At 43.4% G+C, this 27,606-nt stretch overlaps 1 protein-coding gene across 2 annotated transcripts; it reads right to left on the bottom strand.

Annotated features, from left to right (window-relative positions):
- Window positions 1-453: 453 nt before the first annotated feature.
- On the bottom strand, window positions 454-27,606 carry LOC135898553 (uncharacterized protein C16orf52 homolog B). 2 transcript variants are annotated; one of them, XM_065427570.1, is made up of 5 exons: window positions 26,994-27,606; window positions 20,716-20,928; window positions 19,513-19,714; window positions 18,739-18,765; window positions 454-592 (listed from the first exon to the last, which is right to left on the bottom strand). In XM_065427570.1, the coding sequence occupies exons 1-3, from the start codon at window positions 27,094-27,096 to the stop codon at window positions 19,527-19,529; spliced, it is 504 nt and encodes a 167-aa protein (XP_065283642.1). In that variant the 5' UTR covers window positions 27,097-27,606; the 3' UTR covers window positions 454-592; window positions 18,739-18,765; window positions 19,513-19,526. The 2 variants fall into 2 exon arrangements, with proteins under 2 accessions (XP_065283642.1, XP_065283641.1); XM_065427569.1 differs by lacking the exon at window positions 454-592 and having other exon boundaries at window positions 18,271-18,765; window positions 26,994-27,604.

Below are 27,606 nucleotides of genomic sequence, written 5' to 3'. Positions count from 1 at the left end.
CGTGTGGCGAGGTTGCCACACTAAATCACATGCTATGGGAGTGTCGGGACCTAACAAACAAGTCGGGCAGTGCCGACCCCTCCGTCTCTTCCACCGCCAGCCTCCAGTCACGCTGGATGACCGCACTGCTCAGCTCTGACCTGACAGAACAACTCTGGGCCGTCCAGCGAGCCGAGGAAGCCGCTTCGAGACAAGGTCTCGGAACCGCGTCCGCGGCGGGTGCCCAGACCCACTAAAAGACGCCGGACTCAAATCTTGCTGATTTGAAATTAAAGTTTACGCTCTCTCTCTGTAGGCACAACAGGGACGTTTATTTTTCTGAATTTTTTTTTTCATTGGAAAGGCGGCAGTATTTGCATTCCCATCCCATCAGAGTTCAGCAGTCACGTCGGAGCAGTGGTGCCGCAATGGGAGTCGATCGTTTTCAGGGATCGATCATAACGCGCGCGTGACCCGTTGTCTGCCTCGCTATGCCCCGCGCTGCCTCGCTCTATAACGACGAGACGCTGGGCCGACAGCTTCGGATAATTCACTCGACAGCTTCGCTGCAGGAAACAGCGTCCCACGGCTCTCCTATAGCGCGTCGACTGGCCTGCATATAAAAAAGAAGCATATATGCGAACATCACCAACACAATGAGAATAGCCGCTCAGATGGGAATAATTCTTAAGCACTGGAATTTTCAGTTTGGGAAGGAACAGCATATATTTATATGGAAGCACACAGCCATTCCGAGATGTCTCAATTATCCTGAACTAATCAATATGGCAATACGACTCGTTTGTGCAACAGTAATTCGATCCAATGCCACGCCGGTATAGTTATCTTCTTCGAATCAGACAAAATAGGCCTATAGGCATTCTGCGCTCCGTTTATCGTGTGATCGTTTCAAGAAACTATTTTGCGCGAAACATTCCAACGCATATCGTTGAATTTCAGTCGCTTTGACTGATTGAAAGATAACTGCATGAGGTCAGCGTGAATTATAAAGCAGAAGCAGAAATCTCGTCAATTAACGATTAGTTTTGTCTGTACTACTATGTTCTGTCCCGTTTTATGGTGCCTGCTGTGAACAAATTAAAGTTTTATATGCATCTGGCGCCTAGAGTACGCCATCTTTATTGGTTTCGTAACGAGTGAGAGGAGCAGGAAGGAGAAAAAAGAATGTAGGACTACGTATCTGATTTCTGAACCAAAGTTGTGATGCCTCGATCCTGTGCGTTCCTGAGCTCCAAGAGCCCCTAAAGCGAAGAGAAAGTGCAAAAAATCAACAATGCTCGCCCTGGAAATTCATTGGCATTCTCTTTGAGATGAGGCGGAAACAAATAGTCACCTAGCCTGCATGATCTTATCAGGTTTTACTCGTATATCGCAGTCTAGCTTTTTTTGGTTATCTATTTATTTTTTTTCTTTCTTCAATAAAGCTTCTATCTACATATTATATACAGAGGGAGAGAAGTTTAATACGAAATACGGAAAGATCGGTCTGAGGTACAATCCTCTAGCCAGGTACTCTGCGCTGAGAGAAGGGAAAGAAAAATTTTCTAGTCAGGGAAAGTTGGCAAATAGTGTCATCGGCGAAATATGACGCCATTGACATTGCGAAGTTTGAAGATTGGAAGCCGTAAGCTCGATATGACCCGTTGCAATTGTCCCGTGTCTCATTTTGCCCTACCTTAACCTAGCTTCAACATTAGGATGGCCTAGGTTCAGTCATGGAAGATGTACCTTTGTTTATTCATTCGTAACTGCACTTACCATTGTCATGATACTTTTAGCAAAATAAATGTTGCCTAGGGGCTAGTTGATTTTAGCAGGCAAAGGGCTGCATAGTTCTACCGTGATTCGGAGCTTTGTAAGACGATCACACGCACAAGATGAGCAAAGTGAAGCTGCCTGTTCAGTTTCAAGACAAGGGATACGTAGCATACAGGTCCACTAACAGTGCCACTGTTTTACTGAGTTAGCTTTTTTTTCTTCCACTGTTTCTTCGCTTTACTGCAGCTGTTGCCCGTATATTCATTCTCATCAATGTGATTATAAAAAATCCGACATAACCCATCTCATAATGACTACTGACGTTCATGCAATTAGCATTCAAGCAATCTGACGACACACCGTATTGCCGAAAACATCTTCACTTACAATCTGCAGAGGTCATTCTAAAGTTTCTATTGCTTCGGGCCCGTTCTTCAAGCTCGGCAGCTAATGCCTTTTACTTGGCATGTCCTAACTGCAAGGGAGACTCTGTAACCGGTTTCCTACAGAATCGTGATTGATATCATAGCGGTGGAATGTGCAGCTGTGTTTTTTTTTTCTTCTTTTTTTGTATTGGGTGACCTGGCGCACATTAGGACACCGAAAAGAAAGCTTCACTAAACGCGGCATTCCAACCTCGGTCAGTTCGGTTCCGCTGGCACAGTATAATTGGGGTTCAACATATCTGTCTTTCAATGAAGTACGACACGATCGCAAAAGCTTCTTTTTCACACGTAACACCAGTTCTCACTATCAGCTAGAAGAGTGCGTGTTCTACCTTTTTATCAGTAAATTCTTGCCTTGTGACACGACTCGCGCAAAAAAGCGTCTCAAAGCGCCGACTTGCGTGATTGAAGCTGGCAAAGGTGCTATGCGGTTTTAGACGTGACGTCAGTGGTCTGATGGGCAGAGCGTCGGGCTGATGTGCTGAGGGAACTGTGCTGGAAACCAACCGTTGGATATTCAATTTCCTTCTGTGTTTCACGAGCAAATGCGGTAGCAGTTATGCAATAGCACGCCAAAGTGGGATTATTAAGCTAAAAATGCTCATCGCGTTACTCGTCGTTGGTTTGTGCACCGTTTTGTCTGTGTTACCCTCTTTCAAAGCAATGTGTCTATATTTAAAACTATTCGCTGCAACTTGTCTTCTACAGCATTGTTCTCAGGTAAAATAAATACTGACTATAAGGGTTGTAATAATGTGAAAAACCACATGGTACGGTAACGCGGTCTTCTCCCTAACAGCTCTCGCGTAGTGGTGAAGCCACTCTTTAGAGATGCTATATTTAAGAGGCGACTATTTGAATAAGCTAACTGGCGTTGGCACGACAGAAGTATGCGTGCGATTGTGGCATAATAATATGACTTTTTCTTATGTTATTAATCCTAATAGTGCTGACAAAGAAAAGTTACAGTGTGCCATAGACCCATTATACTGACGAATGCAGACTACAATATTTATGCAAAAGTCTTATCTAATAGGCTTCAGTAGCAATAGTACTGCTCATTGGACCTCACCAAACGTGCGCATTAAAAGGCCGTTCCATGCAAACCAACTTACACCTAGTCCGGACAGCTTTTCAGTATTGCTCATTCCACTGTGACCAGTGGCGTACCAACTATTTCTCGAACGGGGGGGGGGGGGGGGAGAGGCAAATCGCAAACAATCTGGTCTCTCTCTCTCTCTCCCCAATATATATATACATATATATATATATATATATATATATATATATATATATATATATATATATATATATATATATATATATATATATATTTATATATATTAGGTTAGAGAGCTTGGAAATGCGTCTGTCAGATACTTACACCTTTTTAACAGACATAGACATATTTATCAATCACACGTGGTGAACCATGGGGACCAGAAATATTATTTCAATTTGCATTCATTTCTTGCAACTATGTAAAATCTCAAGATGATACAGGGACAAAAGGCATTGATGCCCCACAGTGGTCGCGGGTCCCGACCAGTAGCAGCAGTACAACGTACGTGAAAAATGCGCATTTGCTACAAACAATTTTAGCAATTAAACAAAGAATTGTACTTCATATTTAAATCTGCAGCATAAATGTATCGCTAGTTAACGTAACAGTGTTGTTAAGGTTATACGCAACGAAGTACAATCAATATAAATTGCTTACATAAAGCTGTTTCTTTCGAACAGTTGCAATAAAAGCCTCAGTTTCTATTGACTATATCGAATACTCTAAAAAGTTGCTCGTATACATATATATATGACTGTTCCGTTTGAAACCTTGCCCACAAGTAATGCTTTGGAGCGCTTCTTGCTGGGAGTTTTTTAAAAAGCCAGTAATTCATCAGCACATATGTTACTTCGCCATAACATTCACCATACTGTCCTACCTTCCTGCCCGCCCCCTTCCCCTCCCCCCATGTCAATTTCAGCTAAATTTGATATCGGTTGGGTTCACAGATCTTCCAGGGCAGCGGGATAATTTTTTGATTCGCAAAACACATTTATAAAACTCCAGATCACTTGTATGCGTAATTTATTGCAAATACCATAATTCATCCACTGCCTTTGAAGTTTACCTACATATTGCCTATAACGCGCCCTTGATTTTCGCCAATTATAAACAAGATGTCTTGTTTAGTTCACCGAGGACAACGATGAAACCCAGTCCGAACATGTTATGACACCTGAAAATAGGGAAATAATTTTTTTTTTCTGTCAGTAATGTTCTATCAGAAATTATTTGCAACGCTTCTAACTGCACCAGGAACATAAAAATTTTGTCGCACATTTCAGTTACCATGCCGCCTGTCCGCTTTCCACAAAATATAAACCTGTTGTAAAATATAGTTATGTTTGGACACTGGGAAGCATAGCTGATAGCAGCCATATCACACGTTCTAACATTCGAATAAGATTTTTTTTTGTTACAAAGGCTGTGTTTGACCAAGCCATACTTCGCTCAAAGAGTTTTCATAGCGTACCAGCACTTTTTGCTAAATTTGGCCTTGGTGGCTTTAATAGTTCAGCGGGATCAGTTCTCTCCCGCTCGTAAGGCACGCTCATAACACTCTGGAGTGCTTGTATACGTAATTTATTGCGAAAGCCCATGTACTCTGAACTTCACCTACACTTCACCCATTAACTTGTCCCTACAGTCACCAAACAAAACGAATCTCTCTTTTATATTAGTGAGGGTACCAGGCGAAACTAATATATATCACGCATGAAAAAGTAAAAAAAAAAAGATGAGGGTTCAATGATTATTCTTAATGCTTCTAAATAAGCCAGAAACGTTAACACTTAAAATGCTGTCTATTCCTACAAAGTATAAAATATGTGAAACGCAGAGTTCTCTTGGGATATTGGGAAACCTAGCTAACAGCAGCAGCGTGATACCTTTGAATACTTCATGACGATTTTTTTAACGCTGTATTTGAGCAACTCGTATTTCCTATCGCACATAAACTTGGCGCGTTGGTCCCCTTATGTTCGCAATATTTTACCTCAATTGTAGTTAAATGTAGTTTTGTCAGCGCGGCCGCATTACACCGCCCGCAAAACAGACTAATAACGCTATGAACCACTTACATATGTATTATACTGGAAATGCGCATTTAACCCACCCATTTGGAACACTGCCTGCACATTGGCCATACTATGCCCCTAATTTTCCACCCACATATAAAGAACATGCCTTCTTTAGCTCACCGTGGACACCAGAGAAACAAACTACGAATCTCGTATGATGCACGAAAGCACATTAAAAAATGGGGATTTAATAATTATCTGCAACACTTCCATTTAAAGCAGGAAAGTGAACGTTTCGCAACGCATTCCGTTTAAAATTATCTCTATTTTCACGGAATGTCAGCCATCTCTTGTGCTGTAGTTTAAGGAGTATGGGAAACATTCAGATTAGCGGCAGTATGACACTCTGGAACGCTTCAATCAGTAACTTTCTACAAAGGCTGCAATGAACCTACACAGAACAAACATATATCGCTCGTCACTCAGAACATTGCTTCGTACTTCGAATAAATATAAACACTGTGCCCCGCTTATCTTGCCGAGGATACCGGGGGAAAACAAATAACTGCGGTGTATAACGCATAAAAATTGGGATAACGCGACCACTCAGTTATTGTTTTCAGAGTACCTAAGCAACCTACACCAGTGTGAACTTTCGGTACACGTCGCTAAAAAGTGGCCCTCGTTTTTCGAAATACGTAATATCTGCTTTTCTTTTTTCTGTCTAGTAACAAGTAATAGTGTAGCTCTTATTTAAAAACATCCTGAAAAAGAAATCGTCAAAGTCAGAAATGACACATTCCTTTAGTAAAAGTTCAAGTCAGTGATCTATTGGTATTGCAATGGCTCTGCACGTTCGACCAAGGCCATTTTCACTAGCATATTTACGATAAGCCGTGATTGCACGACGAAATTGGACAGTTATATCTGTAAGAGATTTGATTAGATTTCCGATGGTGTTGATATACTGAGACTGCAACGCTACCTAGGTTATCTCTAGACAGAGATTAAGTAGTTCCAGCATTTGATACACCAACGATTTCATGGCGTAAGGCACGGCAGTCGTTGGGCGCGGCTGATTGTAACACTTTCTCCGGACCTCCCCCTCCCCCGTATATAGGTTAAATGTACGAAGCTGATTGTGTTTTCGAATACGGAAACAGCGGTCCCAAAAACCTGGGCATGATGCAAGTTGCGCAAGCTGACATTTGTTAGGGCGCTAACTGCCCAGCGTCAGGGGTTCTCCGCAACGCGAGTTCGTATATTGCCAACCCCTCGCGTCGTCCGCTACAGGGCGTCCCGAGAAGGCACAAAAGACAATCCTCGCTGTCGAAGCAAGGGATGCGCGGTAAAGAAAAGCGTTACTTGTGTGGTCACCCTATTAAGAAAGAAAATTTAGCTTCATCTGTAGTTTTGTTCGACTTTCCAGCGTGCAGCCGAAATTGCCCGCTTTCGAAAGTGGGCGGGTGGGAGGGGGGCAAGTGTTTCTCTTGTCGCCCCGGTAGATACGCCTATGACTGAACACGTTGCACGGCTCCAGATCGATTTAGCAAAAGCACTTGATCGAGTGAACCGCGCCTTCTTTTTTTAAATGTTTCGAATGCGTTAACGTTGGCTCCATTTTTTACAAAGGAGTTCGCACGCGCTGCACTAATGGTTCTACCCGTATCATTGTTGACGGCAATCTGTCCGAGCCTGCGCCCAGTCTTTCCTCTGTAATACAGGGTTGTCCGTTATCGCCAATTCTATTTGCCCTTTCTTTAGAGCTATTGTGCATAAGCATTATAAAGTGCAGCGACATTCTTGGTTTCAACATTTTGGGCAACGAACTCAAACTATTGGCGTACGCAGATGATCTTGCCTTTTTCTGCTCAAGGAAACCGAGCATTGACAAAGTTTTATCATTGACTGAAACATTTAGTATGGCTTCTGGTGCCGAAATAAACTGATAAAAATCTCAGGTCTTTGGTTTCTTTTATGTGAATGTACACCGAGTCAATATGCTGGTATATAATGGACAAGCGTACCATCTAAGTACAGTGGTGTTCCTTTTGATGCATGTAACCTTATCGTGCATTTCTGGCGAGAACGTGTACCGGCACTCCAACGTCACGCGAATTCTTTTACTCCACACCGCCTTCCTAAATTTGGTAGGGCGGCGGTTTGCAACTTGTCGGGACTTACATTCAACGTTTTCACAGAACATTCGCTACTTTTGAGTGGTCTTCCGCCAAAGAGCCTACGAGGCGAGATAATATCTCTAGACCCGTAAGTGCTGGAGGATTTCGTCTGGTGCAGCTAATTGCGCGACAGATTGTCTGTCGTTTCTTCTTTTTTCGTGATATTTCACACCCAATAATACGGTCATTCATGCAAGTTAATGTAGTCGATGATTTACCCAGCCTGGTAGTTTCATTCCAATATTTATAATTTATTGTGGTGTTTTATGTATGAAGTATTTCGTATATTTAGCTGTGCAATTTCCCTTAGTTCGGTTTTCTACTAAATATCCCTACACGGTGTCGAGAAAACAACTGTATAACGATTTCATATAAATGATTTTTCCGCCTTCCCTTTATGTTTTGTAGCGTTCCTACTTAAAGGACACAGTAAACGTAAAGCATTGCTGTGGAACTGGCGTCCATCTTGTCTACAATTTATTCTCACTTCCTTCTTCTCTTCTCCTGAACCCAGACTCCTGCGCTTCTTCATCTTCTATTCCAAGGCTCATACCGCTTCACCCTTCCAGGTTTCTTTTGCTAACCCCTCCTGGGGTAATACTTGAAAACGTTTCCAATCGAAGCACATTCAACTGAGCCACGTTCGCCAATGTACCACACAGTCTTCAATATTCCTTTCTGAGTGGCCGTCTTTGTCACAGAGTAAGGACCATAAAATTTGGCATTGGATTCTCTTACTCCTTTCCTAACTAGAATGAGGTCGGTGACTTGAATGTCTGGAATATCTGAGCAATGTCTCTTGTCAAAATTTTTTTTTCATTCGTTTACGGTACCTCTCCTCCTGCGATTTCTGTTTCCTTTCCTCGACGATCTGGAGATTTTCTAACAGCCCAAGTTCACGGTCCGCCTGAAGAATAGGGGTTTCTCCTGAAGAAGCGAATTGCGGGCTGCATCCCAAGCCGCTGGTGTAGGAGCGATTGTGATGTCTTACAGCTGCTTCTAAAGAGCATTTCCAACCACCAGGGAAACTATCGTACATCCTGATGTATTGTTTAACATCTCGTATAGCACGCTCTGCAAGCCCATTCGCTGCGGGATGGTATGGCGCACAGAACTGGATTGATATATTATGGTCTCGAGCCCATCTTGCTAGCTTTTCGCTCTTGAACGCTGGACCGTTGTCACATACGATTGTCTTGGTTGTCCTAAACATATCCCGTTCGAGAAGGGCGATGACACTATTCGCATCTTCTTTTCCTGCCCGTGCCGCGACCATCCTGGTGCATTCATCTATGGCCAGAAGAAAAGCTTGCGTTTTTCGGACTCCTTCTCGTTTCTTATTTAGCTCGGCGAAATCCAGGTGTATAACTTCAAAAGGCACGTTTGAGTGGCAAGGTATTATCATGGCGTCCGTAGGCTGCTTATATTTCACTTTGTTGATTTGACAAATGTGGCATGAACGAACGTATCGATTGACGTCGTCTTTCATGTGAGGCCACGTAAATCTCTTGACTAGCTTGTTGTAGGTGCGCCAAAATCCATCGTGTCCTCCAGATTCTGGGCTATCGTGGTACAAATAAAGCACCCTGGAAAGCAGCGTTGGCGGGACTTGATAGCGACCTTCCCTAAAAATCAATTGTTCAGTGCCTTCCCACAATTTAATTTCATTGATTTCTGCCGATTGTTCGTTGTTGGCCTGTATCATCAGTCTAGACAATGCATCTGCATCAGTCAAAAGGGGTCCAGGTCTGTGGGAGATGGTGAAATCGAACTGCTGCAAATAGTTCACCCATCTGGCGATACGTCCCTTAGGTTGGGTCATATTCAAGAGATGAGTGAGGGCTTGGTGATCGGTGAACAAAGTAAACTTCGCACCTTCTAGGTACGTACGGAAGTACTGAATTGCTTTGAGGACTGCAAGAGCTTCCTTTTCAGTAGTGGTGTAGTTGACTTCAGGTGGCTTGAGGGTGTAGCTGTAGTAACCTACTACGTGTCGCTTTTCTCGGCCGGATGCTTCTGGACATTTCTGGTACAAGACTGCACCTGTCCCATAGTGTGAGGCGTCGGTATTCAGTTCAAAGGGTAAAGTGAAATCTGGTATGCGTAGAATAGGGTCAGCAGATATTCTGTGCACCAGATCACGGTAGACTCTCTCACATTCCTCATTCCACTCAAATGGAACTTCTTTCTGTGTTAGGCGCGTGAGGCATCTTGTTTTGATGGCAAAGTCTTTTATGAAGGGCCTGAAATGTCCTGCTAATCCCAAAAATACACGCAATGAGTGTACGTCATATGGTTTTACCAGTTGGGATATCCTCTCGACGGACTCTTGTTTCGTGCTTTTGGTAGTCCCATCAAAGACTCTTCCAAGAAACACCACTTTTCTTAAAATTAACCTTGAGGTGTGCCAAGCTCAAGGCATTTAATACCTGGGACAGGTGTGCCTGATGCTCCGTCTCTGTTTTGGAGAAGACGATAATATCGTCTATGTACACGTTACAAAAGACACCTAGGAAAGGCTTCAGGACTTCGTTCATAATCTTCTGGAACCATGCTGGTGAGTTTTTCCAGCCGAAAGGAAGCCGGTTATACTCGTACAGGTCGAAGGGCGTGATAAAAGCAGTGTACATTTTTGTTTCTTCGGTTAGCGGGATCTGCCAGAAACCTTTGCACAAGTCAATACGTGAAAAACATCGGCAGCCACCTGTCTCATCTATAATCGTGTCTATCTTCGGCATGGGAAATGGTATAAGTTCTGTCTGTCGGTTGAGAACCCTGTAATCTGTGCACAGTCTGAAAGTTCCATCTTCTTTCGGCGCAATAGTTATGGGAGAGGCGAAGGGTGACACCGAAGGCCGGATTATATTGGCGTCTAGCATCTCCTGCAATTCCTTATTCAACCATATCTTGCGCTCTCTTGACATGTTGTAAGGTGATTTTCGGATGACGGTCTTGTCGGTGAGTTCGAAAGGCACCTTGTGTGACGTCATCGCCGGTGGATAGCTTCCTATGCATACTAGTTCAGGATAGGTCGTTGCAATATCCTCCGCGCAATTGACAACTCGCAGGTTATCCTTTCTATCCGGCTGTGTCTCTTGCCTTGATAGTCCTTCCACTAAAACCGCATCGTCCCAGTATACGTTGATTTTTAGTTTCTTTATATCTGGTCTGGATAGCAGAAAGTCATACGTCACCCCCTCAATCACCAGTACTTCACTCGCTATTTCATGACCTTGGAACTCGATGTTTACTGAGGCCCACTGATTATGCATTGTCACTTTTCCATCGTAGCCTTGCACCCGTAGTACTCTTCCACTATGCAGGTGACTTGCATCTACCAGCTTGGCATTTATTATAGACACAGAAGCACCGCTGTCAACCAAAGCCATCATGTGTCTGTTTCCCACTTTCACAGGGATGTGAAGTAGGCTAGAGCAAGTTAAATAAACAGTCTCAGTTGTGGTCATCGGGTCGGACTGATCACCCTTGTTTATCAGTTTTTTGTCGTCGGAGCCTCTTCAGCGTACGAAAGTAGGGGAACAGGGTCGCTGTCAATGTTATGCACCCGACCTCTGGGAGCGCGCCAACCCAAGCTCTCTGTGCCGCCTGCAAGGCGGCGCGGTTCTCGCTGATTACGGCTTGACCAATCCGTGCCGGACCGTGTGAAGTGACCGCTTGAGCTAGCGTTTATATTTTCTTCTGAAGTAAATGATATGTCGTGAAGGCACTCCAGGAGCCCGTCCATAGTTTTAGGTGACCGTAGTTGCACTTGCTTCAGGACTTGCGCGTGCAGTCCGTGCATTATTAGTGCTACTACGGCAGACGGAGGAAGCATAGGCTCGGCCAGCTTTAAAAGGCGGCATTTGTCAAAGAAATACTCTACGAGGGAGCCTTGCTTGAATTTGAAATTAAGCGCGGCGTCCCACCTTTGCACTGGGTTGCTTCGGAATGTCGTCAAGAATTTTTCTTTCCACTGATTCCAAGAGTTGCCAGCCTCTTCAATAATGTGCAAATCATACCACTTCCGTGCAACACCGCTTAAGTAACTACGCATGTTAGTAATCTTGTCCTCATTAGAGTGCCAGTTGTTCTTTCCAGCGGCATATTCATAGAATTCAAGCCAACCTTCTGGACTTGATGACATGCCGTCGAATGCATCAGGTTCTACAAATTTAGTCACTGGCTTCTCAGCGTTTAAAGAGCTTATAAGCGATGTCACCAGCTGGTTTTGTTGCGAAATCTGTTCTTGTTGTAGCCGAAGTGCTTTCAAAACGAGGCTCACCTCTTCCGTCGACGACTGTGATCCAGAGTCCTTCCGACGCATCGGTTGAAGAACTAATTCGTCGAAGATCACCAGAGGCAAGTTCACGTTCACAGCACCCTTCCGACGTAGTTCATCAGGGTCCATGGAAGCCTTCTCTAAAACCAGGTTCATGAGTTCTGCCGAGTTGAGTTCGCGAGGTAGTTCCACCGCTGGTTCATCTTCAGCTTGGTATCTCGAAAAGATGATCTTGTCCGCGGAGGTCTCCTCAAGGAAAAATCTCACCCACATGTTGGAGTTCGCTGTCGGCTGCGCCAAAATAATGTAGCGTTCCTACTTAAAGGACACAGTAAACGTAAAGCATTGCTGTGGAACTGGCGTCCATCTTGTCTACAATTTATTCTCACTTCCTTCTTCTCTTCTCCTGAACCCAGACTCCTGCGCTTCTTCATCTTCTATTCCAAGGCTCATACCGCTTCATGTTTTATATTTTCTAGTCTGCCAGGCCAAGTTTTCTTTAAATCAGACAGCGCGATTACAGAACGCAGGCTTTCCCCGTTCTGTGGTCACCTCAGAATCGAAGCCATCTTGCAGAAAGAGAAAAGAATAAGCTCCGAAACATCACAAAAAGAAAAGATTAAAGTCAAGAGACAAGCGCACGTGGTCCCATACTTGCACAAGTTGTCACACCAATCTAAAGAAACTTTCCAATACACATAATATTAATTTCCTTTTCAGTGCCCAGTGTAAGCTGTCCTCGATATGTAATCGTTTGAAAACGTACGAAAGGCCCCTGTGCACCACAAATCATAAATCCAGTTTCACTGACAGCAGGCGCAACGTTATCTATCAGATAGCGGCCGCTGAGCTGTGGAAAAACTTATATAGGTCAAACGGGGCAGTGTTTCAATGAAAGAGCTCGTCAGCACAGCAGTAACCTAAAGAATAGCTATGGGAGTCATTTAGCAGGACATTGTAACAAGTGTCACTGGACTGCAATATTTGAAGAAAAAAAAATTCACAGGGAAAGGAAAAGGTAAGAGGTAAAGGGAAATAATAGAGGCTTATTACATTAGAAAGGAAGGAGCTAGATAAACGTGTAAGCTCTCCCTCTCTTGCCTTGTCGGGAAAAGAAATAGCTTTTTTGGATGAAAGATTACGATGTTAGTGATTTGCAGATGTTTTTGCGACTGGCGTACGCATGCCTATGCTGAAAAATGTATAAATGGCTGGAGAATTTCAAATAAACTTCCAGTTGGCAGTCAGCGCTTGTCTGTGGTATTTGTTTCCTAGTGTCCTTGTTTTATTCGCGCTGTTTAACCTCAGTTCTAAACACATATTTTTTTCTGTTTTTATTACGGCGGGGAAGATTTTCTTATTGCTGTGAGGAAATCAACCGACTCAGGCGAAACCATAGAATGGTAGACTAAAATATATTTGCTTTAATAAAAAAAAAAAGCGAATCTAAACACAGGCAGTCCTCTGACTTCGGGAAAGGCGCAACACACGGCTGTTTGATCGTCGAGTGTACAAAGAGGCTTCCCGAATAATCCGACGACAGGCAACGTGCTCGCGAAGAGCGAGGGCAATGCATCGCGAGCGCGGGAGCACAGTGAAAGAGGAAATTCGTGTTGTCGATCCGGTCTTCCCAGTATTACTGCAAAACTCTCCCAATCTTAGTCACAGAACGCACGCACCACTCGAACGGCGGGTCAATTCCCGGAGCAGCAAGATGGGCGAAAGCGAGGGCCGAGAGGAACTTCCCGCGAAGCCTGAGTGAACGCCGCCGCATCGCATAGCAACGTAGCATCACGACGAGCATGAGCGCGAGCCAGACAAAGGGTGGGGGGGGTTACGAAAGTTGCCTCTACAGTGGCATCATAAGAAGCCAAAAAACAAAGACACCGAGGACAACATAGGGGAAGTGACATGTTTACTTACTAGTGGAATTAAAGAAACGATAAATTAATGGAAATGAAATTGGATCAGAGAAGAAGTTATCACGATCCCGTGTCTCTGCATTACGCGTGCGATGCTCTTACCAATTGAGCTACTGCGGCGCCGTTTTCCCGTCCACTTTCTTGGGTATTTGTGTTTTTCTACTAGAACTAAGTCTTGAAGAAGTCTTTGTTTGTTGCTTCTTATGATATGCTTAATGTGCTTATGATATTATTAATAAACATCGGGCCCCTCGGTTAACCCCTTTTCCTCTCCTTCACTGCAGTGGTAACCACAAGGCATTCGTATAGCGGAGGAAGTTTTCAGCTCTATATAATAAGACGCTGTAATGCACTGCTTGCCTCTCGACTTAAAAGAAGAACTGAAGATGCCGCCAATGAAATGCAAAGTTGCCGCTTCGCCATCATCGACGCGAGGATCACAAGTCACGACAGCACAATAGCGAAATCGCTTAATCGACCGAGCCGAAAACGGCAAAAAAGCGCTGGAAAGAAGCTGCAAAGCGCTCACGTGACCGACCGGACACTGGCCGGATCTCGCAATCGTTGCGACGTCCGCGGTGGTATCATTTCTGGGCACCCCAAGTCAGACTTTAGCCATCTGAAAAAATCAACCAAATGCAGTCGGAGGGCGCTTTTTGACCATCCAAACAAGATGACTGCCTCTGGAGTGCCCCGAAACGACCACCCGAAGAAGCCATCAGGACCCGGAAAGGCGCGTAAGGCACCGCAAAACAATGCAGCCTAAATAAAAAAAGTTAAAAAAGGAAGAAAGAAAAGAAGGAGCTCTCAATAACACCATTTCCGGCTCGAAACAGATTGAAGTGAAGCGTAGAAGAAAGAGAGAAGCCGATAAAAAAATGAAAGCAGTAAAAAAGTGCTGAAAGACAAGGGACCGCCAGAAAAACAAGCGACGTGAATGAAAGTAACCGAGGGCCACTAAAAGGACAGTAAAGAGAAAACTGATTTGAGATGTGTTAGTAGATCACCCTTTCACAGTACTAAAAAAGCTATTGTTGCCGTGAGAAGACGCCTTGGTAAGCCAGGAAATATTCAAGAACGACAAGACGGTTAATTAAGCTTGCCTTGACATCTTCCGTTTAGACGCCGTCTGCTCGGGCCTAGTTAAATTACTTGTAAAAATGAACTACGTAATATTCTAAAGGAGCCAAGGGCTGAAATGAGAAAGTTTCAGGATCTGTTAAAAATTTAAATTATTTGCGGAGTTTTATGCGCCAAATCAAATTCTACTGAACGACTATGGCCACAATGCGAAAAAGTACTTTGCAATCCGCGACGTCACGCCGAAGTACCGGCGCTCGGGTATCGGCGTGAAATTCGAAAATGAAATTTTGGCCATCAGTTTCTCTTCTAATAATCAGCCTATTAGCACGAGATAAACGAGGGTACAGTGGTTCAAGAATATTTATCAGTCAAAACTGATTAAATGTTTCTCCTTCGTGTCCGTTTAATGTTTAATCGAGCAGCAACCACATGAAGTCACCAGACAATGAAGCCAAGGAAAGCGCGGAGGAAATGGAGTATACTACATTAGACTTAATGTTTCAAAGTTTAATGGTACCTTTTAATAATAGTACCGTCACATTTATTTGTACTGCAGGCAGTACAGTTTATTGTGCGTATTTCATTTCTCGTCTGCCTTCCCTGGCGCCATTGTGTTTCCTTGGTGAATTTGCAAGCAAAGCAGCCTCGCATATCGCTTCCGAGTTTCGATGCATTCGCCACAGCTGCGTCCGTCTTTTACACGGATGAGTATGCATAGGGCGTGTCTTCTTACAACCAAGCACGCACTCGACTACCACGCGTCGATGCTCGGCCAACTTCCCTGGTGATCAGAACAAAGACGCGGCCAAGTTGGCTTAGCAGAATCGCCCAAGTTCACGTAGCGCAATCCATAGCCTGGCCACTGCAGACAGGCAAGATACCATATCGAATTTCACGAAAAACATGGTCCATAGAGCATTGCACCGGGATCACACAGTCAGGGTATCGAGGCTTTTCTGCACTTGCGTGAATCTCTGTGACACGTGTTCAGCCATGCATGCGTTACAATATCGTTGTCGAAACAGTCTCTCGACAGGCGGAAAGTGCTGCAAACGACTCGCGAAAGGAAGTATACGGAATCATACCTCATACACAAGTTTAATTGCCTACAACCGACGGGAATTAATTTGGCACGCGGCAACTTAGAATCTTTAAAAGCAGTAACTTAAATCTGAAATGAATGAAAATCTGAAATCTGATTTCACAATACGGGGCAACCACGTGGCAAACTGTGAACCCGCCGTTGACGACTTTTCCACTGGAGTCCTTAAGAGTGGCTCTGTCATCAATTAGTGACTTCTTCGTGACGGTCAATCTGTCAGGATCGGGAGACTGGCCTTCGGTGTAGTCGGAGAGCGACGTTGTTGTCTTGAAGTGAGGTGTCATTTCTGGGCGCTAGAAAAGCCCAAGATCTGGAACATGACTGCTTGCCCCTAAGACTCAGGTGATATTGACTGAGTCGCCTTGAGTGAACGATGAGACGTGATAAGCATTTGTGACAGTTGCATGTCTGCCGGTGAAGCATCCTTTGCTCCGAGGGATCACCAGGCACAACAGCGTTCGTTTGCTTCAGCTCGGAACGTTCGGGAAAGTGCTCGTACGTACGTGTGCGTAGGCTATATCAATATTAAATTTAAGTTTTAATGGGAAGCTTTAGCTCGGGCCAAACTCCGATGTCGCCTTTACAGTACATGTAAAACGCATTAACGCTTTTCTGAGATAAACACTGGACCGATTTTAATGAAATTTGTTGCATCTGAGACAGAATGTTAAATTCTAGACTGTTGGAAGCGGAATTTTCATTTAGCCCTCCATTTTTTTGCAAGAACTGGCAAGTTTGAAAAAAAAAATGGAAACGCGAAGTTTACATATCGTAGCACTGCACTAATAGATATCGCAGTTCTGTGAACTGCACCCGTTAGCGCATCCAAAGTGGACAAATTTGAGTTATTAATTGACATCTTACGTGAATTTGTTAAACTTTTTGCGAGTGTCTTGCAAAAGTCCTACTCACATATTAGTGCTCGATTTGAGAGCCATATATACCGTATTTACTCGCATATGATCACACTCGCGTAATGATCGCACCCCTAAATTTTGTCGTCAAAATTAGATTTTTTTTATTTCCGTGTAATGATCGCACCCCGAACTTGCCGCAGCGATATGTCAAGTTCCAAGTCTAGCTAATAGTGATCGCGCTTACCATCTGTCGAATGCTATGCGAACGACTCAAGACAAACCAAGCGATCTGCACGCACCAAACATTCTTAAGTAGATGCCTCATTTCATTACTTTCATCACTTTCCGCACTTTCATGACCCAAAAAAAAAAGCTGCAACCAAACTTGCCTTTATTATGTGTAGGCTTTATAATGGTTGTAGTCAACAACAACAAATCGCGAGCGGCAACGATAGTAGCCACGTATACACTGATACGTTAAAAGTGTACCCTATTCATACGCCGACGCTTGTAACACAGCTAAGATATTCACCCACCCTTAGCGGAAACGCGCCGTATTAGGATAGTAGTGAACACAGATGCCGCAGTTTCTGCAGCATGCCGGTCATGTGTTTCTATGTCACTGGCAGCTAAGCACGCCCATCTGTTTCTGTCCCCTCAAAGTGGACATGGCTACATTGTTGCCGCAACCTTGCCGATATTAACGATATTATTCATTAGTGATACAGAACAAAATGTTTCAATGAACATGATGTACTCACGACAACACACACACAAAAAAAAAAATCGCGTTCGGCTAGCTCTGCCGGCCGCCATTTCTGTTTTGGTGTCCCGCAATAAACGCGGGACGAAAAAGATTTTTTTTTCTTTTCACGGGAAATTTAACCCTCGCGTAATGATCGCACCATAGAGTTTCCTACAAAGAGTTCCCTCTAGTAATTTTTGTAGGAAACTCTATGGATCGCACCCCTAATTTTGCGTCAATTTGTCTGACAAAAAAGTGCGATCATTATGCGAGTAAATACGGTAATGCATCAATTTTTTCCGCTTTAGATGTACTATTAGATACAATGCACTGAATTGCGATATCGTTTTTCATTGCCGAGTTAGAGTTGTAAACTTCACAGTTTCGTTTACTGAAAATTTGCGATCTTGAATAACCATTTATAAAAAGGTCGATGGCCAAAATCGAAAATTTGCTACCAAGTATGAGAAGATTTTAACTTTTCTTTGAAACAAACCTGATCAAATTTAGTGTAGTGGTTGCCGAGAAAAACTTTCCCGTGCATTTACACAGGAACCCCCTAGCTAAAGCTGAAAGAAAGGAAGCTTTAGAACTTATTATTTATTGGACCGATATCATTTAGTGATATTTGATGTGTAGCGGCTTACTGTCCTCTCAGTTATGACAGTGGGAAACAGGCCAGGCACACCTTTTTACACATTTAGCTCCACAATGACAATTATATTATGCCACGTGTAGCAAAACAGCAAATAAACATCTTACCGCAACTTTTAACAATGTTTCTATTTTCACGGAGAGTGTGTTGGCAGGCTAGTTAGGAAGACATATTTTTGGGAACTTAAGCTGTACTAGGGACGAGACACCGAGGTAGTAGACAGGGCGAATGCAGACTAGCAACTGGTTTATTGAAACTACACAATGATGCCTCTCTGAACAATGTGCATGCCCAAGCCCGATCATAACCATGTGACCATGGAACACTCCCTTACCAAGCCCCTATCTACACCAAAAAATGAAGCTCTTTCCTGAAAAGATACACTGACGGTCTGCTGACGCACCTATCTGGGCCATGTGTTGCTATGAAGAAAGCTTCCAAGATTCCACGTGCCCTTTGGCAGGACAGGACAGTACAGGACAAGAAGGACAGCATTCGTCCTGTCTTCTTCTACCTTCGTGTCTCGTCCCTAGCGCAGTTTAAGCTTCCCCAAAAATGTTTTTATTATTCTTTTTTTACAAAGTGAAAAATGTAATGGAGCAGATACAGTAGGAGTGGAGATTTTACCGCTGTGACTGATGCAATCTGAAGTCCCTGTAAAATAAGAAGTAGAGCAATTGGTTTGAAAAAAATATCGTGCCTGACTTGGCAACATGCTTCATTCAATAAAAACATATTAAACAATACACACTATGTTCAGCCCAAGGCTTCACTTTAGTTTGGTTTACTTCTTTATAGCAAACTCAGTAAATTCAGGTAATTTGCATTACTCGCACACTCCTTCACTGCAGCTCTTTGGTTCCACAGTTTGTCAGGCACAACTCTGCTATGAATTTGGAAAAGATTCCAAATGGCAAAAACCCATTACACTAGACCATTGCAAGAGGACATGTGCACACCATTGCTTTGCCTTTTGAAATGGTTTCTCTTTTATGCAGCCTTGAGGCATGATTGAAAAGCAGACTGCAAAGTTCTCCTCTGACACATAACCTTGTCACAAGAATTTAGACTGGTTAAGCACCAATTGGCTATATTTATGGCCAACAGATACCAGTTGAGTGCTTCATCTGCACCCCCATAGTAGCGTGGATAACTCGCTTTAGAATTACCATACTGGTCCTACACTTGGCCTTCTTTATATGTCATTGGATTGAGGTCAAACCTGATGAAACGAAAGAAAGACCGCTTGTAGTATGCACATTCCATACATAATGTAGAACACATTGCTAGGTGCAAAGCTATATGACATTGCTCGACAAGAAATAATAACTATTGCATCATATTGGTGGAGGTGTAATGCTTTAAAAAGCTTGTGCAGCTTCAGTTACAAAAGCCACTCACCAGAGCTTGCCTGCTCAGAAATGGGGCATGCAGACCTTGCCAGCAAATAGCTCGGAGATGACTGTGATCCAGAGTGCAAGCACAAAGAATATATACGAGAGGCCCACTTGGTGGCTGCTGGGCAGCTGGTATGGTTCGCCCCCGATTTCATCCATGCTGAAGCCCACCGGGAAGATTACAGCAGCCAGGCAGAACAGAAGCACTGCACCATTGATGTTTGGTCACCAAAGGGCAATGCTGCAGCTCACTGCCAGTACTACTACAAAGCAGCAGGCACGAATGTTAAGACAATCTCTTCAAAAGTAAAGTTAGCTGATTGAGAGTGTTATGAAGCTTCCATGACTGTTCACTTGAATGTTAAAAGCTACATTATCTATATTATCAATGACTAAATTTTAGAAATACTTTCACTTATGCTCAATCACTTGTAGGACTGCATCATTTCTCAAAATGGCAACAGGGATATGACACTTCTGCAACCCATCCCTTTGACTGAATTGAACAAGCATCCCCACCTGGCTTCAATGTGAAACTGATAAGAAATGTCATTATCAACTGATTCAATCCCACTACACGATGAAGGCCTCTCCTAAGGATTTCCAATTATCTCTATGCTCTGTCAACTGAATTCATTTTAGGCATGCAATTTTTTTATATCATTAATCAATCTAATCATGTGCCACACCCAAATGTGTTTCATTACTTTTGATGCCTATTCTGTTAATATGATAAGTCAATAGTCATATGCATTATGCATTACATAAACTGTCTATCTCCATTTATTCTAAACCTTAACTGCAATATCAGCTATTTGTATTTGACCCTCTAATCCATACTTCTATTTCTCAATGTAGTAGCATGTGTTACATAACAGCAGCATTCACTGCAGCTCCAAGGCTTGTATTTGACATTAATGTCAGTCCAGAAAGCAGTTCAAGCAATGACTTTTTTAGCTATGGTGGCTGTAAAAAAAGTAAACGCTACGACAGATGTTACAGCTTACAACTCAATAGCTTACAAGTCAGACACTGTTTCTTGAAATTGAATGTCAGTGACAACTTCAACTAAGGTCAGGCCCAAGGAATTCTTTTGTTGGCTGGCAGATTTAGATCTTAAATGTCAAAGCAACAGATTGAGAACTAATACAGCCTCTCTAGGCTGACCGAAGGAATTCACTGTTGAATCACAAGAGAGAAAGCTTACTAGCAGAGAAACCCATCCATCGTGCATATGGAACAACACGGCCATTCCAGCGTGACAATCCAAGTAGCACTGTGGTAGCTGTGATGCACACACAGCCCAGCACAATGCAAACAAGAGCCAGCAGCCACTCTGGCTGCAGGCGTGGAGGGAAGCAGGTTGGTGGCCGACCCTGCAGCGTGGTGCATGTCTGTAGTAGCCCAAGTCGTGTGTCACCTGCACAGGCAAGACTTTCACTGAAGATGGTGTAAATGCACTTAAAAGACAAGGATGATATGTGAAGATGAGACACACATATCAATGAAGCACACACTAGAAAGCCACAAGATGAAACAGTTGTCCAGGTCTTTTTTTATTTCTCAAGGCAGGTGTTAACCATGCATGACATCACCACAGCCTTCTGCATACACTTCTATGCTTGCCAGATCTTCACAAAACTGCCATATGGAGGCCCCATTTACAAAGGGGATGAATATTTACAAAGGAGTCATGATATTTTGGGTAGGGTAATGACAAACCTTGACACCACTCAGAAATGCACCATTGGTACTCTCAAAGGGCAGAGCACAAATGTTATGTGTGCCCTAGAAACAATTGTGATTATGTGCAGGTATAGCTGATAATTTTCTCTTGAGAAGCCACCAAAATCAAAAATTTATATTTTACATGTTGATACCATTTCTTTACTGATGCCGATGCTATCTTTTTTCGTCAAAAAAGCATCCCAAATATGAGAAGCGTGCAAGAAGCACCCTATGCATGTGACACCACAGCCATAGCTCCAAGAACGGCCACTGCCCCTTGCTTTGCAGATGATCCAACAGGCATAGAATACAAGGAGGCTGTGACATCACTAAATGTCACAATTTTTTTTTACACTCGACTGCACATATGATAGCCTTGGTGTGAAAATGGAGCAGAGCACAATGTTGGGCTAAAATTGATGTTGCATGTCTTCTGAAATGCAAGACAGCACAGCAAGGTTAAGACAGACAGGAAGTGTTGCCTCTCTTCTTTATCTATCTTTGCCTTGCTACACTGTCTTGTGCTTTGAAAGCAATGTTAAAACACCACTGAGTATATTGGGGTTCAGTTGCCTCCAGTCAATGCTTTGATGTTGCCTAACAAACTCCTTCTTTTTTTATGTGTTTCAGCTCTTAAGCGAGATGGTCCACTGCTACGAAGGCGAACAGTGCTGAATGCAGTATAACAAAATCACATGATTTGCGAGATTATGTGCCATGATGCATTGTGTAAACACTGCAGACAAAAACATGCCGTTATCTCTGAGGCAATGCAGTGCTGTTGCACTTGGAGTATTTAAGCAGAGTATTACAAAGTTGGAAATAGTAAAATATGAATCCCTGGGTATCCATTCCAAGCCATTCTTTATGGTTTGGACACCACCTATGTGAGTAGTCTCAGAGGGAGAATCCACAATACAGTGGAAGCCATAGTGATCTCAGTAAGAGACAGACAACAGGATCCAATGGGAATCCGATACATGATGGCTGCTCACCACATGTCAAAGTAAAACAAAGCTTTGTCAGCTGGCAAGAGTGTGAGCTAAGCTTGGACTATAGGGCTCAGGTATAGCTGGCACCTTGATAGTAGCCTTCCTATGACTCCTGCAGGGATGTTGGAAATGCTCGGGAATGGGACTCGGGGTGACATTTACTCTATGGTAACTTCACAGGATAGGCTGTGAAGGTAACTCCAACTGCCATTCATGCGAAATTCCGGAAACAGACTGCCCTGATCATAGCACGTAACTCTAGATACTTAATGCCACATTGTCTTGTTTAGACAACCTGCCTCTTCTTGAGTGGAAGATAATGAGTCAAAGTGCACTGTGAGCAATAAGAGCACTCATGAAATGTATAACAAAGTAGCTTCAACTCCAGGTTCTAGTACTGGTCGACAGGCAGGGTGTCTACCAACCGGGAAAACCAGGAAATCTCAGGGATTTTGAGTAGTCTGGAAAAACTCGGGGAATTTGTGCTTCTATCCAGGAAAAGTAGCTGTAATTTTATTGAAAGGGTTGAAAGACGAGATAATGCTGGCTCGAGTAACAAACAGGAATCGTAATGAATCATATTTGACGCCCTGTCGATGGCTGGAGGAGTTGCCAATGTACAGTCAACGACCGACTTTTGGATTTCCGATAATTTGGACGGCTTTGCGGCACCATTACATAATTCTCTTTCCCCCATAGAGTCAATGTATCAGAATGTCTGAAATTTGAAACGTAAGAACTCTTCGGCGTCCGATTTTCCGGAGGTTTTGCCGTGACCGCAGGTCCGACACTGCATTAATCAAAGCCACCACCGCTGCCATTTTGATTACCTTGCTGCCTTGAACCTGCGCTCTCGCGCGCAGATCCGCTAGCAGCCGTAGCCACCACGGCGGCAACGCTAGGCCTAGGTGCTTCGACGTTCGCTATGAAGCTTCTTGCCGTTGGATGCTGTGTTTTTTATTGAAAGAATTCGCTGCTGTCAACAATGGCATGGACTCCGCCTTTGTGGTCCTCACGATTGGCTTAGAAGCTTAGAAAGCACGATGGGTTGCATAATGCCAGTTCCCAAAAGTGAGCTTCGCCTCTGTACACAAGTGTTAGTTGGTGAAGCATACGCAACAGTATCGCAGTGAAGCATAACGAGCGTGGGAAGGGGATGGGACATATTGCCATGGGACACAGTATATATTCCCTAATTATACATGCGTGCACCCGGTATTTCCATTCACAGTACGAGCACCGATATGCTTAATACGTGTACCAGCAGGCCTTCAGAACGTTTTAGAATGTGCCCGTGGCGGTTTGAGACCTTAAGGGCAGTAAATGACATGCATTTATTTTTTCCAACTGGCCGATTTTTCTGATGTTTTTGCGGCCACTAGGGAGTTCGATAAATTGGACGTGGACTGTGCAACTGACCAAGATGCTTCAAGTGGTCTGTGGGCCGAATGAGTGGCGGAAGGAGGACAAGAACAGAAAGGACCTACACATTGAGGAATGAACGGGAAAGGAAGCGTGCTGCCGCCGTTTTGAAGGAGCTTAAGCTCAAAAAACGAAGTGCTGGCTGATGCCGAGACGCAGGTGTCCCTCATCCAAACCAAAATAAACTCTTTAAAGCAGTGAAACACAACACTGAGACGTCGTGCGGGTTTGAGAGTATGTCAGGACAGTTGAGGTTGACTTATGGGCTGTTGAGAGAGAATCTCAATTGTGACAATGTTCGGGCCTAATTCCACTGAGCTTGCTATCAGTTGATAGAAATAGCTCATATTAGAAAATAGTTGCTTTTGTATGCATCTCCTTTTTATTCGTGTTCGATTCGCAATTCTTTTTCGAGGACATTTTATTTTCTGTGCATTTTACTAACCCCTCCCTTCTATTCTCTTTTTGAATAACATAAACACTACTCCTTAGTATTCAAATTGGACTAAGTCGTTTTTTTTTCGTATGCTTATCAGAGAGTGACAGCATCTGGCGATATGGTTTCAGCCCGTCTTGACATAAAACATAGTTCTGCATCACTCAGGGAATTTTACAAAGGCACTCAGGGAAAACCTGGAAAACTCAGGGAATTTGGAAATGTCAACTTGGTAGACACCCCGACAGGTGCCTGTGTGTTGCAATGAACTGTGTGCAGGACATTGCACATGTACACAGTCCACTACAACTGTACTCAGACATCACCACCTGAACTACCTTTCTTTCCTTTTCCATCCCCTTCTCGTCCTCTACAACACGGAGCAGCAGAGACGAAGCTCCTCCAGACAACCTGTCTGCATTTTTCATGTTAACATTTTCTCTGTCTTGAGAGCTGGGAAGAGGAGGAAGTTGGGCAATAATGATGTAGAGCAGTCACCTGCCCATCAGCATGATCCGAATCCAGGTATATACAGTGAATCCCCAAAATTCCCTTAACCTTAGTGCATTAATTTCTCTCCATTGTTTTATAACAGATGGTTCAGATTAACAAAGTGTTTACGGTGCTTGCATCACAAGTTAATGTTATTGCATGCAAGCTTGCTGTCATTGTGGTAAAAGAAATCTGTACACCCCCTAGTAACTAAGCGGTGCAGTGAGTGCATAGCACATTTCAGGAGACACTGGTGTTTGTGGATGTAAAAGGACATCTGTTGAATATACTTCAAGTGACACTTAAGACTTTATTCCAAAAGTATAGACAAGCTACCTTTCTCAGTAAGTATGACATGGTTACTTTCATTCATTTACATTCTTTTTTACTATTGCCATTGGCAATTGCACAATCAGGGTGATAATCTAAATGAAGATCCTCATCCCCATGTTCTTAAATGTTCCTTGGCTCGAGGCTACCTGGAAAGGAGGGCAGCACAATGTCTTGAATGGTGTCTCTCTACATTTCCGTAATGGTCATCTGCCATTCCTGTCCTCGATGTTATACCATTCCTGTCCTCGAGTTATGTTATTAGGCTGAAAGGTGTGATGGTAGAGAAGTGTTTCTTAAAGAATTGCTCATTGCAGGGGTATTATTCAAGGAGCATGGCTAAAGAGAAATTGAGAAATCGGGCTAATCAGAAGGTCAATTTCTATTTCCAACAACTGCAGCGAAATTAAGAATGAAAAAATGCTTGTGTACTGAGCATTTGGTACACATTGAAGAACACCAAGTGGTCAAAACGAATCCAGAGTCAGCAACTACGGTGTGCCTCATAGTCAAACTATGGCTTTGTAAAACCTCATCGATTATTGTCGATTATTATTTCAATCGAAAGGCAGTTGCCCTTTGCTATTAGAAGTAGAGGAGTGGCCTCAGGTTGAGGAACCTAAAGGATGACATCAGACTCAAGCCAGGCACTTGGCAGCATACATGACACATAATTTTAACAGTGCCAGATACATGTAAAAAAAGAAAGAAAAAAAGAAGGAAAAGAAACCAAATGAGCCAGCTTTTAAAGGGATTGTAAAGAGGAACATTAAATCAGTTTAGACTGATAAAAATTTCTTCAGCACTAATTTCACAAACCTCACTGTCAGTAGTAAGAAGAAAAAAAATGATCAAAATTCAACTTTTTTAGCTTAGTGCCATAACTCCAACACTGGCATGCCAATGTGTCGTCACATATTTCAAAATTTTTTTTTCATGTTTGGGTCGTTTTGCTCATAAAAAGTTTTTGAAACTTGCTAAGGTCAGTGTTTGAATTGAGTCACTTAATATACAATACAGCACAAGTTTACCAATAAAAATTAACTGGGCTGGAACAGATGCCATAAAAATTCACGACGTTATGATGAGCTGGTGTGGAAAGTTCGAGGCTAAGGTGCCACCAGTCTTTCATTTGTGAGTCTTTTCTGGCTTATCAAACATCTTCTCACGGTAAGAGTGGCTTTTTCAGCATTGTTAGAAATTAATTTGCTAATACAGCTCAAATCGTTTTTCTCTCTAGTGTCCCTGTAATATTGATTCATGACAGAGTGTGCTATTACTGACAAATCACTTGCTTAAGGGGCGCTTCCTCAACACATATCACAAGTAATCAAATTTGTCTGTGTTGCTTTGTTCATTTTTTTCTTCACTATGTTCGCTACATGCATATGAATTAGTAAGCGTCTAGTAAATTTGAGTTATCGAGGAAAGAAGTGCTTGCGTTTTACCTTATAAATCCGAGTCTCGTCACCCTTCACACTTTTAGTTTAGCAGTCCATATTCAGTGTACTTGCAACCACGCGCCCCGCAATATTTTCTCTTCGTGCAGCGCATTGCTTCTATTAAAATATTGCCACCAATGCTCATCATGGAAGGCCACCATGGTAACAAACTTACTTACATGTGGAGCCTGTGCCTTTCACTCTTTTTGTTCTGACAAAGTAGCATGCCATTCAGTTTAGAAGCTGATGTCCCTGTAGTAAAAGTCGTACTGTTAGGTTTGTAATGTGGAGCTAAAGTGCTTTCAAGTAAAACTTTCATGTTCTATTAAGCGTGCTGACAGTTGCTACAGCACTCTCGTGTAACGCTTTATTTTTAATGGACACGACACTGCTAAAACGACACGTGCGCTTTAAAGTCCGCGTTTTCTGAAAAATGAGAGAAAAATACTTGTTGCGGAGACTACGCTTTTTGTTCTTGCCGTACAGTTTGTGATCGTCCAGCCCCTGTAACCCCTGATCTGACTCAGATGTGAATAACACTCGTTCTCTTTTTCTACCAACAAACTTTTCGTAGAGATATGTCACCTCACCGCAGGTGTCGCTTATGAGCCTGCAGTGCATCCAGGCTCGCTACGATACCCACCACCAACGTCGGAGACGATCCAGTCGGGAAGCACAAGACTCAAGATGGCAAAGATGTTGGCAAGGAAAAACAACGTGCCCGAGATCACTGTCAATTTGTCCATAGTCACGTACTGTGGCACACTTCGGTTTGTGACGCTTCGAACACGTCACTCGTGCTTTTCGCACCTAGCACTTCGCCATGGACTGTCACAGCGTTCCGAGTTTTGGATGCTCATGAGCGAAAGCATACCCCAAATTCGGCAGCAAGGCGGTGCACCGTAACCCAAGATATTTGCGCTGTCTTCATTGGGTGTGTACAGTGGGCAATGTTATCCATGTCAACAGTGACTGTACGGAGTAAATGCCGGAGCTGTGACGTTATGTTAAGCAGGCTGCAGCGACACAGCACTGCGAGGCCCGCACGACATGACACAACTGTCTTTGAGAACACCGACTACCTATGAGCTACATAGCACCCCACATCATGAAGCCATGTACACTGTACCAACTGTACGACTGCACCACCGTGTACTGCGGATCGCAGCTAAAGATGGGCGATGGGCCATAGAATAAGCTATGTACGGATAAATCAAAATAAACACACCAACACAATTGACAATATCAGCTTAGCG

The sequence above is a fragment of the Dermacentor albipictus genome, chromosome 2 (genome assembly GCF_038994185.2).
Source record: "Dermacentor albipictus isolate Rhodes 1998 colony chromosome 2, USDA_Dalb.pri_finalv2, whole genome shotgun sequence".
Classification (NCBI taxonomy): domain Eukaryota; kingdom Metazoa; phylum Arthropoda; class Arachnida; order Ixodida; family Ixodidae; genus Dermacentor; species Dermacentor albipictus.
The sequence above is the reverse complement of the archived record's forward strand: the minus strand, read 5'-3'. Positions and strand labels throughout refer to the sequence as shown.

Coding starts and splice junctions, on each gene's coding strand:
- LOC135898553 (XM_065427570.1), bottom strand. CDS start 27,096: ATGGACAAATTGACAGTGATCTCGGGCACGTTGTTTTTCCTTGCCAAC. Junction 20,929..26,993: donor GATCGTCTCCGACGTTGGTG/GTGGGTATCGTA, acceptor TTGCCTGTGCAG/GTGACACACGACTTGGGCTA. Junction 19,715..20,715: donor ATGGATGGGTTTCTCTGCTA/GTAAGCTTTCTC, acceptor TCAATGGTGCAG/TGCTTCTGTTCTGCCTGGCT.